General features: G+C 38.3%; 1 protein-coding gene across 1 annotated transcript; it reads left to right on the forward strand.

Moving 5' to 3' along the window:
- The first annotated feature begins 1028 nt into the window (after positions 1-1028).
- m6pr (mannose-6-phosphate receptor (cation dependent)) lies at positions 1029-13248 on the forward strand. Its single transcript, XM_022201133.2, has 7 exons — positions 1029-1294; positions 4886-5052; positions 6664-6827; positions 6951-7060; positions 8925-9055; positions 10184-10310; positions 10399-13248. Exons 1-7 carry the CDS (start codon positions 1289-1291, stop codon positions 10519-10521), a joined length of 828 nt encoding a protein of 275 aa, XP_022056825.1. The 5' UTR covers positions 1029-1288; the 3' UTR covers positions 10522-13248.
- The last annotated feature ends 279 nt before the right edge of the window (positions 13249-13527 follow it).

Genomic DNA, 13527 nt, shown 5'->3' on the forward strand with positions numbered 1-13527 from the left:
TCAGTGTAAAGGAAATGTAGACCTAAAATGATTGATTAATGGAATATTTAAATGATTATTTTCAATATTTAATAACCTGTTGGCAGTCAGAACTCTGGCAAAATTATTTTCATCAGTTTTTTTAGTGGAAGTCACAAATAAAGGAGCTCTTGGTTTTACCGGCGTTAATAAAAAAAATAATATAAAATGCATCCACAAACCTCTCAGCACTTGAACATCCACAGACAGGCGACCGAGGCTCGGCGTCGTCCTCAGACCCACAAACTTGTTGGTCAAGTTTGAAGGCCTCCCTGTGGTCCAGTCGAAGTCCACGTAGTCGGTGTTCACATTTAAGGAATTGTCTTTTTACAAAACATCATGAACAACCCGAAATTTCTGAAGAAAAATACATGAAATTTCAACAACAAAGATTTTGTATTTTAACAAATAGAATAAAGGTTTACCAAATCAAAGACAGAGTTTTGAAGATTAGTTTTTGTTTCTGTAGAACAGTCTTGTCCAGTTGTTACCAGTTGCTATATTTTCTTTTGAAATCCAGTCCTGGTTCACGTGTTTAAAATAAGAAACAATTAATTTAAAAATTAGTAGTGAAATCTCCTTTATTTTATACATCTAAATCCAACCCATCAGAAGTTGTGTTTTAAAGACTCTCAGATCTGTGTGGGACGATCTAACCCAGATCTGATCTCTGCCTGTTTAGTGGTTTCCGCACTAATGTGGTCCAGATGTTTAAAATATGCGGCAGAATTCCCCTTATTTCTTCATTTTTCTCAGTAAAATAAACTTTTCACTGGTGTAAAAATGTATTTCAGACATAAATCAGCATTAACAATTTACCTAAAACATATAACGCAACTTTAAATCATTAAAATGTGAATTAAAACGTAGATTTAAAGCGTTTTAAGTTGGTTTTTACACAATTTCTTCCATAACTGTCAATTCTGCGGCTCGCTACAACGTCACGGTCATGTGATGGACTTTGCGGCCGCTGATTGGCCCCACGCTGTCTTGCTGTGTCACATGTTTGTGTGTTTAGTTTCACTTCCGCACTCCGCCACTCATGTAGCCTGTTAGCTGCTGCGATATTAAAACACGTTAGGAATGAAAACGTGTTGATTATCGTGGCCGAAACAACCGTTTAAAGCTTCCGACTGCTCGAAGAGAAACTTTACTTCATCCGAAGCTCGAAACTTCGCTTTTATGAGCGAAAAAAGCGACCAGGAAGCGACGTTAGCGTGAGGAAGCTGCAGCGTTTTAACCTGTTAAACTGATCCGCAGCGAGGAAGTCATGAAGGTAAAACACTCTCAGGAAGAAGTTTTCTTTATTTACTCAATGGGTTTCTGCAGCAAAGCTGGACTCTAACACACAGAAACACAGATTTAGTGTTTGCTGCTCGCTTTACCTGCAGATATCTGACATTTTCTAAGAGCTTTAGTTGATTTTTCACATTTTGAGTGTTAATTTTTGCAGCTCAACTGAATCTGCACAATTCTGCTTAAATCTCACTGAGATATTATAGTTTGATCTCAAGTGACCAGTAAAATCAGAGCATAATAACCTATAAATAACCACAACTCCACGTTTCCTTTGTTTTAGTACAACAAAGTTCACATTTAGTGAATTATCTTTTTACAAAACATCATGAACAACCTGAAATTTAAGAAAAATAAATTCAATTTCAGCAACATTCAGCCTTAGTTTATCATTTACACAATAACAACAGAAAACCCCAACAAAACGAGACAAAATATTACAAAAATGAGACACAAAACTACAAAAAATGAGACCCATAACATGACACAAAACAAAAAAGAAACGACAAAACAATGGACAAACGACGACTTACAAATCACAATTTCCAGATGACTGAGTGTCTACAAAGAAAACATTTAGTCACAGATGTCTGGAACTGAACAATGTAGTATTTCACTTTATGATCAAAGCGACAAAAGTCGGTCAAAAAACAAGACAACACATTACAAAAACGACACACAAAATGAAAAACAACAATGAGAACAATGACATGAAACAAAAAAGAAAAAATGAGAAAAAAAATGGACAAATTACAAATACAAGACAAAAAATGACAAAAGCATGAAACAAAACAACAAAAAACATGAGACACAAAAAAAGTCAGACAAAAAGGAGCAAGAACAAGATATTCTAAAAATGAGACACAAAACAACAAAAGATCAATGAGCAGTCTTGTATTTTACTTTATGACCAATACGACAAAAATCAGACAAAAAACAAGATAAAATAATACGAAAATGACACACAAATGAGAAAAATAAGACAAACAACATGAAACAAAACAAGAAGAGAAAAAAATGAGACAAAAAAGTTTCAAAGCTTAAAAAATTGAAAAGTGACAAAAACGAGACAATTACATAAATGACACAAAATGACAAAAATTATGCTCAAAACTGCAAGTAAAGCAAAACACAAAATGACGAAAATAAGACAAAAACACACGCAAGAAACACATCTGACAAAAACGACAAAGTATTACAAAAAAGACACACAAAAATGAGGAACAAAATGACAAAACAATTAGGTAAACGACACGAAACAAAACAAAAAATGGACGAAAAATTTGACAAAGCAACAAAAAATGGACAAACGAAGCAGTAATTAGTATTGTTCTGTTAGTTGGTAGTAAATAGTGCTTGTTTGTTTGGTGCTTTTATTTATTTATTTATTTTTTTCAGTATTATTTTTATTTATTCCTTCACAGCAAAATGTTGCAAGTTACAGAAAAGCAGTATTACAAAATTAGAACAAATATATGCAACCAGTGCGGTATCTTCTAAGTAATACAATAAGGAAGGAAACATTTTCTTACTTTTCATCTCAAAACCCAGAACCTCAACCCCACGGCCAGTCATAATGGAACAGTCATAAAGAAAAAGAAAAAGAAAGGCACCCAAAATATTACCTCTGCTCAAAGTTAGGATTCTTTACAATTAGATAGAAACGGTTCCCAAATCTCTTCAAAAATATCAATTTGTCCATTTATTTTATATATTAGACGTTCGTATGAGGCAGTCTCTGACAATGCGCTGAGCCATTCCGAAAAAGTAGGATCATTTTGTCCTTTCCAATGTCTTAGAATCACCCTTTTGGCTGTGGTCAGGGCAGTCTTCAACCAGAGAACCTTTTTTCCTCTTAAACCAGTGGAAGAGTCCAAGTTATTCAAAAGACAAAGCTGAGGGGTCAAGACAGTTTTTGTTTTCAAACAAGAGCATAACTTCTCCATTACTTTGTTCCAATAACCTGACAGTTTTGGACAAGTGAGAAACATATGGATCATATCACCTGGGTCAGAATGACATCTCCAACACATATTGGATAAACTGATTTTTGCCTTATGAAGCCTTACCGGTGTCCAGTACAGTCGATTAAGTATTTTAAATTGGATAAGCTTGGAACGTGCATCTCTCATTGGTTTCAACATGTGTCTGACCAGAGTGTCCCATTCGCCCTCGGCAAAGCTAATCTGCAGGAGCCTCATTTATAAAGCTTGTGTACGCACAAAACAGGGCTAGAAAGTGACGTACGCCACTTTCTACGCAAAGGTTGTGATTTATAAAAACAAACTTGGCGTGAGAATGTGCGCACCGGTGCACCAACCTTGATTCTTGATGCTTCCTTACGCACAAAACAGGGCGTAAATCACAAACTTTGCATAGAAAGTGGCGTACGCTGTGTACGTTGTGATTTCTAAAACAAACTTGGCGTGAGAATGCTCACACCGGTGCTCCAACTTTGATGCTTGCTTAAGCACATTTTGGAGACAGAGGGAACGGCAGTGCCGGAGGGTGAAGTGGTGAATTGAAACCAGACTGATCTCAAACCTTTATTGTTATCACATATTAGACTTGTAGAGCCGGATAATCATAAACCCTCATTGTTGTAGATGTTCATATAGTGCGTCATTCGGCCTACGACTGTATTTGCAGAACTATGTTCATATATCAACAGGAGCGGATTGAACGTTATTTCATTCGGTCGTTTGACCGAAGGGCCGGTATGGTGATCTTTATTAAATAATTTTGTTTACTGATCACCCAGCGCCCGTATGGCTCATCGAGGAAAGCAGAAGATCCATTTGTAGGGCTGGTCTCCGACGCAGTGGCTCGGGTTCGATTCCTGCCCGCGGCACTTTTATGCATGTCTTCCTACTCTTCTCCCCATTTCCTGTCACTCTTCACTGCAACTATCACAGTAAAAAGGCAAAAAAAAAGTAAAGAATTTTGTTTATTTATCCATATGCGGCCGAATGTGATGAGCGTCCAACCATTAATCAGCCCTGTATAGGCACACATGCTTCACACCACAACCCCCGAGTGAAAATGAATTTGTCTACGTGAACCGAAAAAATGTACATTCAATCAGTTTACAAATTATTTGTACATCGGACATGATCATAACAAATTTAGTGGCAGGGTGGCCTGGGTCACACATGATTCATTCATCCTGACGCACAGCAGGGAAAAGACTGCAGGGGGCGCTGTGTGAAATGCCGTGGATCAGCAGCTTATTTATATACAGATAATTCATGAGTTACTTTGCATTGACCATTCATGGTAAAATGTGGGTGTGTTGTGGGCGGAATGTGAGGTGGATCCAGCTGTGCAATCTTCCAGCTGGTGTGTGATTTATCAAGAAATTGCATGCAGCTGTGCTTACACACAGTTTTATAAATCAGGGGCGAGGGGCGTACGCCCTTTTCGTATTTTCGGCGTACGCAAACTTTAGTATGGATCCTACGCAATGTTTTATAAATGAGGCCCCAGGTCTCTTTCCCAGACAGTTTTTAAACTCTTGTTAACCACACTGTTTGTTGCTTTTAAAGACGGCATGAATGTCCTTGTGTTCCAGGTGAGTCTTTGTCCCGGTCCAGGCTCCGTCCTGCTCTTGACTCTGTGGGTCCAGCTGCTTCTGACGGGAGTTCACGCCTCCAACAGCACCAAGAACTGCAAACTGTCCCCCGAGTCCGAGTCGGAACGCAAAGTCCTGAGCCGACTGGAGCCGCTGGCCAACAAGAAGTAAGATCCAGTGATTTTATCACCTTCAAATCTCTGGAAGATCCTTTTCTTTAAAGTCCTGCAGCTCCACAGGATCAAGGAGCTACAACACCAGCAGTCATAAAGAAAGCTCATTTCCTTCTTTCTTCTCCTACAATGGAAGAAATCATAAAAACCAAGAAAAGTTTAATTTCTTTGATTATTTATTTCATAAAATTGTAAAAAAAAAACAACCTGAAACCAGCGTGTTTGCACAGATGTTAAAACACTGGAGTAAATGTTGTTTGTACATACTGTAGATATTTAACTGTTCAAGTGTTTAATTCGTTTTCAGTTGTCATTTTGTGTTTTGTTTTCTTGTTTTGTGATGTTTTCTGTCACATTTCAGTCTTTTTTTCTTCATTTTCTGTCTAATTTTTCTTGTTTTGTGTCTTATTTTGGTCATTTTGTGTCTCCTTTCTGCTGTTTTGTGTTTTCTTTAGGTCGCTTCATGTCTCTTTGTGACAGTTTCGTCTCGTCTTTGTCATTTCTCATTTTCTCTCTTTCATTTTGTGTTTCGTTTATCTTTTTTGTGTCGTTTTCTGTCTCATTTTGGTCATTTTGTGTGATTTTGTGTTTTGTTTTCTTGTCTTGTGCAGTTCTCTGTCTTATTTGAGTCATTTTGTGTCTCATTTTGTGTCTTGTTTTTCTTGTTTTGTGACGTTTTCTGTCTCATTTTGGTCTTATTTTGTCTCATTTCCTTCATTTTATGTCTAGTTTTTCTTTTATCATGTCTTATTTCGGTCATTTTGTGTCTCATTTTGTGTAAATTTGTGTCTTATTTGGTTGTTTTGTGCGTGGTTTTTCTTTTTTGTGTAGTTTTCTGCCATATTTCAGTCATTTTGTGTCTCCTTTGTGCGTGTGTGTGTGTGTGTTGTGTTGCGTTTTCTTTAGGTCGCTTCATGTCTCTCTGTGACGGTTTTGTCTCGTCTTTGTCGTTTTTCAGTTTCCTTTTGTCATTTTGTGTTTCACTTGTCTTTTTGTGTAGTTTTCTGTCTGATTTTGGTCTTTTTTGTCATATTTTCTCCATTTTGTGTCATTTTGTGTTTTGTTTTCTTGCCTTGTATAGTTTTCTGTCTTATTTCAGTCATTTTTTACTCATCGTGGTCATTTTTTTTGTCTTGTTTTTCTCATTTCATCTAAGTTTGTGTCTTATTTTGGTTATTTTGTGTTTCGTTTTTGTTGTTTTGTGTTGTTTTCTGTCTTGTCTTTGTCTCATATTCTTCATTTTGTGTCTAGTTTTTCTTGTTTTGTGCATTATTTCAGAGATTTTCTGTCTCCTTTCTGCTGTTGTGCGTCTCGTTTGGGTCGTTTCATGTCAGTTTTGTCTCGTCTTTGTCTTTTTTTCTCTGCCTTCTATCATTTTTAGGTCTGGTTTTTCTTTTTTTGTGTCTGGATTTGGTTATTTGAGACAGTTCAGTCTTTCTTTTTTACATTTTTTCGTTCCTTTACTGTTATCTCTTTTTAACTTCAGGTCTTTCTGAAGCTGTAAGAAGATTTTAATGTGACGCTCTTTTGCTGGTCGGTCTTTTTTTAAACCTTCTTTCTTGCGTGTTATTAATGTTTTTCTGGATGTTGTTATGGTGTTTCCAGCTTCACTGTAGAGTCTAAAAATAAAGACGAGACCTACACGTACACGTTCCAGCTGTGTGGAGATGCAGGAGGTGTTCAAGGAGCCGGAGTCATTCAGAGCAACTCGAAGAGTCCGAAACCTGAGGTAGTCGGCCGGTACGACGCCACGCAGGCCATCGGAGGAAGTAAGAGCTTCTGCTTTAGGCCCCAGAGTGTTTGTAGTCACTGTAGATCTTGGCTAAACGAAGTAAAACTGCAGCGTGTTTCAGACAAACTGTGAGCTTAAGTGTTGTGTTTGTTTTGTGAAGGTGACTGGGTGATGCTGATCTACAGAAACGGTGATCAATACGACTCTCACTGCTCCAAGGAGAAGAGGAAAGCCATCATCATGATCTCCTGCAACAGGAAGACAGCGATGGTAACGGCTTTAACTACGTCTGACGTTTTAGAGAGCAGGTAGGTAGGTAGACAGACAGATAGATTAAATGTCCATCAGCGTATTAAAGTGACAAAACGGTCATAAATAGACACAACACAGCCACAAAGAGACACTAAACAACCAAAAAGAGACACAAAATGGCAAAAAAGAGATGCGAAACGACCACAAAGAGACACAAAACAGTCAAGAGACACAAACCAACCACAAAATGAGAGAAAAGAGACACTAAATAATCACAAAAAGGCCACAAAGAGACACAAAATGATAGAAAATTACTGTAAACATATGGAAAATTCCCACAAAGAGACACAAAACCACCACAAAGAGACACAAAACAATCATAGGAGACACAAACCAACCACAAAATGAGAGAAAAGAGACACTAAATAATCACAAAAAGGCCACAAAGAGACACAAAATGATAGAAAATTACTGTAAACATATGGAAAATTCCCACAAAGAGACACAAAACCACCACAAAGAGACACAAAACAATCATAGGAGACACAAACCAACCACAAAATGAGAGAAAAGAGACACTAAATAATCACAAAAAGGCCGCAAAGAGACACAAAATGACCACAAAATGATAGAAAATTACTATAAACAAATGCAAAATGACCACAAAATGATAGAAAATTACTATAAACAAATGCAAAATGACCACAAAGAGACACAAAACAATCATAGGAGACACAAACCAACCGCAAAAAGACCACAGAGACACTAAATAATCACAAAAAGACACAAAATGATGTCAAAGGGACACAAAATGATTACAAAGACACAAACCCCCCCCACAAATTGCTCAAAACAACCCCAAAAAGATGCATAATGCCCAAAAGAGACATAAAACAACCAAAAAATAGACACAAAACAACCACAAAAGATGCTAAATGCCCACAAAGCAACACAAAATAACCAAAAAGAGACGCTAAATAGTGAAAACGGACACAAACCAACCACAAAATGACCACAGACACACTAATAACAAAGACACAAAATGATGTCAAACAGACACAAAATGACTACAAAGAGACAAAAACAACACAAATTGTTCAAAACAACCCAAAAATATGCATAATGACATAACGAGACATAAAACGGCCACAATGAGACACAAAACAACCACAAAGATGCCAAATGACCACAAAGAGACACAAAACAACCAAAAATAGACACAAAACAACTGTAATCAGACACAAAATGACCACAAAAACATGCGAAATGACCGCAAGGACACACAAAACACACTTATGTTGTTCAACCAGCAGTTACAGACTCGGTTAAACATCTGGAGCTTCAACTAGTAACCAGTTGGTTTAGTGAGGAATGAACTGAGAAAAATCTGTCTGAATTCTGTGATTTCAGCTCCTTAAATGTGAATATTTTCTGGGTTCTTTCCTCTGTGACAGTAAACTGAAGATATTTGGACTAAATTAGACATTTAAAATGCACATTTTCAACATTTTCGAGACCAAACGGCTGCTCGGTGACTCAAGGAAATACTCCACAGGTTCACTGATGGGGGAAATAATCATCAGGAACTTTAATCTGCTGCCGTATCCTGAAAGAACAACAGAAGCAAATTGACCTGAATAAGCAGAGTTCAGGTTACACAGCAATCTGCCAGGAGCTAGCAGGTCTTTGACAGGGAACATATCACATTACTGTGCTGAATCTGAGCCTAAACCAGACAGAAGAGCAGTTTAGTCCCTGTTCTAGCTCCTCTGCAGACACTGAGCGATGAGGTGTGTTTGTTCATGTTTCTTCTGTATGACGTGTTCTTCAGAGTGTGTTTTGTTGTGTTCATCTCCTCCGTCCATCCATCCTTGTGTTTCAGGGAACTCTGGAGGTGGTTCTGGAGGACCGGGAACGAGTGGAGGACTGTTTCTACCTGTTTGAACTGGACTCCAATGCAGTTTGTCCGGTCATCGAGTCCCGACTCAGCGCCGGATCCATAATCCTCATCATGTATGTAGACACACTAAAGGATTCAACACTTAAATGTGTGTTCTGTTTAGAAACATCTACGGAATGACACCATTTATCAGCCTGAAACTGTAGAGACAGAAAGAATAAAAACTCCCCGTTGACCCACTTTCAGCAGGTTTTCTCTCACATTAAATCTGAACAACAAACAGACTCAGATTTAATTTCAGAGGAGGTCAGAAGTGACACGAGGACCAAGTGATTAGATTTTTGCTTTTCTTGTTCTTTCTGTTTGTACAGTTTCTGTAGGTGTATTTTCGTCTTTCTAAGCTGCCAGCTTGACATGTCGAGCTAAAAAATCACAGATGTCATTTTAAATAGCTGTAATTTGTGATAATGAAATCAACCAAATTCAAGAATTTTGATCAGAAATTGTTGAAATTTGATTTGATGTTAGGGCTGCGCAGTAGTTTGGTGGTTAGTGCTGTCACCGTGCAGCTAGAAGATCCCCGGTTCATGTCTTGGCCTTCCTGGGATCTTTCTGCATGGAGTTGGCATGTTCTTCCTGTGCATGTGTGGGTTTTCTCCATAGTGCCTTAGGCTTGTTGGCCTGGCTTCTTGAATGGATAGTGTACCACCAGTCGTTGACGCCGGTACTTAGGTAGTGGAGGAGGTGTTGCTGGAGGACCTTGGGATGGTGGGGCACCTTGGGTGTCTGTGGGACCTTGGGTTGATATGGTACCTTTGGCACCTGGGGGTACCTTAGGTTGGTGGGGGACCTTGGGTTGCTGGAGGAGACTGGGTTGCTGGGGGACCTTGGGTTCCTGGGGACCTTGGGTTCCTGGAGGACCTTGGGTTCCTGGGGGACCTTGGGTTCCTGGGGGACCTTGGGTTCCTGGGGGACCTTGGGTTGCTGGGGGACCTTGGGTTGCTGGGGGACCTTGGGTTGCTGGGGGACATTGGGTTGCTGGGGGACCTTGGGTTGCTGGGGGACATTGGGTTGCTGGGGGACATTGGGTTGCTGGGGGACATTGGGTTGCTGGGGGAGCTTTGACACCTGGGGTAACTGGAGCAGATGGGTTTGCTAGCTTCCTCCCACAGTTTTTTTTCTTCTGTTTTGTAAATCACTGACTGATTGATTGATTGATTGATTGATTGACTGATCGGCAGTGCTGCCTGTCTCGTGGCCGTCTACCTGATCGGAGGATTCCTGTACCAGCGGCTGGTGGTGGGAGCTAAAGGCATGGAGCAGTTCCCCAACTACTCCTTCTGGGTGGAGCTCGGCAACATGACGGCGGTGAGCATTGTCCGTTCGGTTAGAAACATCCATAGAACGTGTGGCTTTTATACTGAAAGTCCAACAAGCTTCCTTTTCCTCCCTACAGGATGGCTGCGACTTCGTCTGCCGCTCGAAGAATCGAGACGAAGCTCCGGCGTACCGAGGAGTCTCAGCAGAACCTCTGGAGGAGGAACCGGAGGAGCGAGACGACCACCTGCTGCCGATGTGACGGACCAGAACCTCAGAGTTCTGTTTGGTAGAAGAAGCTGCCGGAAGACACAAGTCCTTCTGTTGACTTCTGCACTGGTTCCACTGGTTTCACTGGTTCCACCGGCGGCAGCTGTCTGTTAGACCGACCTCCTCCTCTTCCTCCTCATCTTCTTACTCCTCCTTCCTCCTCTTCTTTCTTTTCTTACCGCTCTTTTTCCTCCTCCTTCCTCATTCTTTCTCTTGTTCTTCCTCTTTCTTAGTCCTCTTCTTCCTCCTGTTCCTCCTCCTTCTTCCTCCTCCTTTTATTAAAAAAATCCAGCTCTTCCTCCTTGTCCTCTTCTTCCTCCTCATCCTCCTCTTCCTCCTTGTCCTCTTTCTAATTCCTATTCTTCCTCACCCACTTCCTCTTCCTCCTTCCTGTCCTCTTTCTTACTCCTCTTCTTCCTCTTCTACTTCCTCCTTCTCCTCCTCCTCATCAGATATCAGAGACTCTTCCAGAGGTCGTAGGAGGAGATCAGGAGTCTTTTAAACACTGATTGTTGTGAAGGTCGGTCCTGAGTCCACTAAGTGCTTCTGCTTCTTTCATCCTTCAGCTTTTTGTTTCCTCCTCCTGAATGTAAACGTTCTGTTTTCTCTAGAAACCAAAGCTTCTCCTTCCTCTGAGTCTTCTTCTGTTACTGACTGAAATCTGAGCTGCTGGTAGATTCTCATGCCGAAGCGTTCAGCTGAAACTCCAAATTACATCTCTTTACATCGATGTTTTCCTCGTAAAAATGCAACTACACAGCAAAACAAGTGCAACTGTTGAGTATTTTTCAAAATAAAACATCATAATTCTGTGATTGCAGCTCGTTAATCAGCTAAAATTCCAGTTTGTAGTTCTGTAAATCAAATTTTTACTCATATAAATTTAACTGTAAAGTAAAGCTGCAAGAAGGGAAACTGTTCAGTAATTTTTTCAAAATAAAACATCAAAATTCTGTGATTGGAGCTTGTTAATTAGCTAAAATGTCAACTTACACTTCTTTAAATTGTTTTTTTCTTCATATAAATGTGACTATAAAGTAAAACTACAATTAAGGGCAACTTTAAAACAATAAAAATATATAAATTCTGCCATTAGGTCTTCCTAAATGTGAATATTTTCTGGTGTCTTTCGTCCACTACGACGGTAAATCCAGAAATTAAATAAAAATATTAAATATATAAAAAATACAGCTGAGTAATTTAAAGAAGAAAAACATAAAAATTCTATAATTGCAGCTATTTAATTACCTAAAATTCCAACTTACAATTTAAATTATTGAATAATTAAATAATTTTTCAAAGCTACAAAAAGCGCAACTGCTGAGTAATTTTTCAAAATAAAATGTCAATATTCTGTAATTGCAGCTATTAGCTAAAATTCCATCTTATACATAGTTTAATTATCTTCATATAATTTCAACTGTATAGTAAAGCTGCAAGAAGGAAAACGGTGAATTTTCTAAATAAAACATCAAAATCCTGTCATTACAGCTATTAGCTAAAATCCCGGATTACAATTCGTTAAATTTTTCTGAATGTAAATGTGACTATTAGTTTGCTGCCTGTTAATTAACTGAAATGATTTAATAAGCAGAGTAGTTTTTGAAAATAAAATGTCAAAGTTCTGTGATTGCAGCGATTTCATTTGCTAAAAATCCAAATTACAATTCTCTAAATTATTTTATTCTTCATATGAATTTAACTATAAAGTAAAACTGCAAGAAGGGCAACTGTTGACTAGTTTTTTAAAAATAATAAAAACATAAATTCTGTAGTAACAACTATTTGATTAGCTAAAATTTTAACTTTCACTTAAATTTTTTTCTTCATTTAAATGTGGCGATAAAATAAAGCTGCAAGAAAGGCAACTGTTGAATAATTTTTAATTAATAAATAAAAATATAAATATTGTAATTGCAGCTTGTTAGTTAGCTAAAATTCCAACCTATACATAATTATTTTTTCTTCATATAAATTTAATATAAAGTAAAGCTGCAAGAAGGGAAACAGTCATTTTTCAAAATAAAATGTCTAAATTCTATGATTGCAGCTATTTAATTAGCCAAAATTCCAGATTATTTTTTTCTTCATTTAAATGTGACTATAAAGTAAAATTATAATTAAGGGCAATTTTAAAACAATAAAAATGTCTAAATTCTGTCATTAGATCTTCCTAAATGTGAATATTTCCGGGTTTGTTTCGTCGTCTATGACGATAAGCTGAAGATCTGAAAACTGAAAAAAAAAACAAAACAGATTTTCCAGCATTTTCTGACCAAACAGAGAATCCATAAATTAAATTAAAATATTGAATATGTATGAATTCTGCTGTTTGCAATTGATCATTTCAGGAAACAACTCGTGTATTTTCACATAATTAATGAACGTTCACTGTAGCGGTGAGTATTATGGGATGTAAACACTGATCTGAACCCGACATTCAGCTGCTTCGTTGCTTCTGTGTTCAACTACAACCAACGTGTTACAGCTTAGAGGATTTCATGGTGAGATCTGTGACGTTTTTACATAAATCTGAATATTAATGCTGCTACGGCTCGCTGGCTTTGAGTTTTTCTGTTTGGGTTTTTTTCTGCTTCTTCTTGGTTCTTCGTTTGGTTCGAGGACTTTTGTCACTGAAGAGCCTCCAGGTCGTTTGGCTCGATATTCATTAAAAGCCACTGAAGTTTGTTTTCTGATTCCATTAAAGAGAAACAACGAAGCTGTTCGTGAAGTCGTCTCTTTGTGCTTTCGGAGGATGGAATTTAAAACATTTATTCATGTTTAAATTAACTTTCGGATCTTTAATCTCTGCATGTTTCTTCTGCAAAAGTTTCAGGAACTCTTCCTCCTCTTCCTCAAAGACCTGGAGGGAGAAATGATTCACTTTGAGGCTGAACTGGTCCAACAGCGCCATCGTGTGGTTACAGGTGGAATTACAACAGAACCACACGTTTGTCATTACTGTGACCTCTTCTGCCACCGTCTGGTCAACTAGGAT

This window comes from Acanthochromis polyacanthus, chromosome 12 (assembly GCF_021347895.1).
Source record: "Acanthochromis polyacanthus isolate Apoly-LR-REF ecotype Palm Island chromosome 12, KAUST_Apoly_ChrSc, whole genome shotgun sequence".
NCBI classification, from domain to species: domain Eukaryota; kingdom Metazoa; phylum Chordata; class Actinopteri; family Pomacentridae; genus Acanthochromis; species Acanthochromis polyacanthus.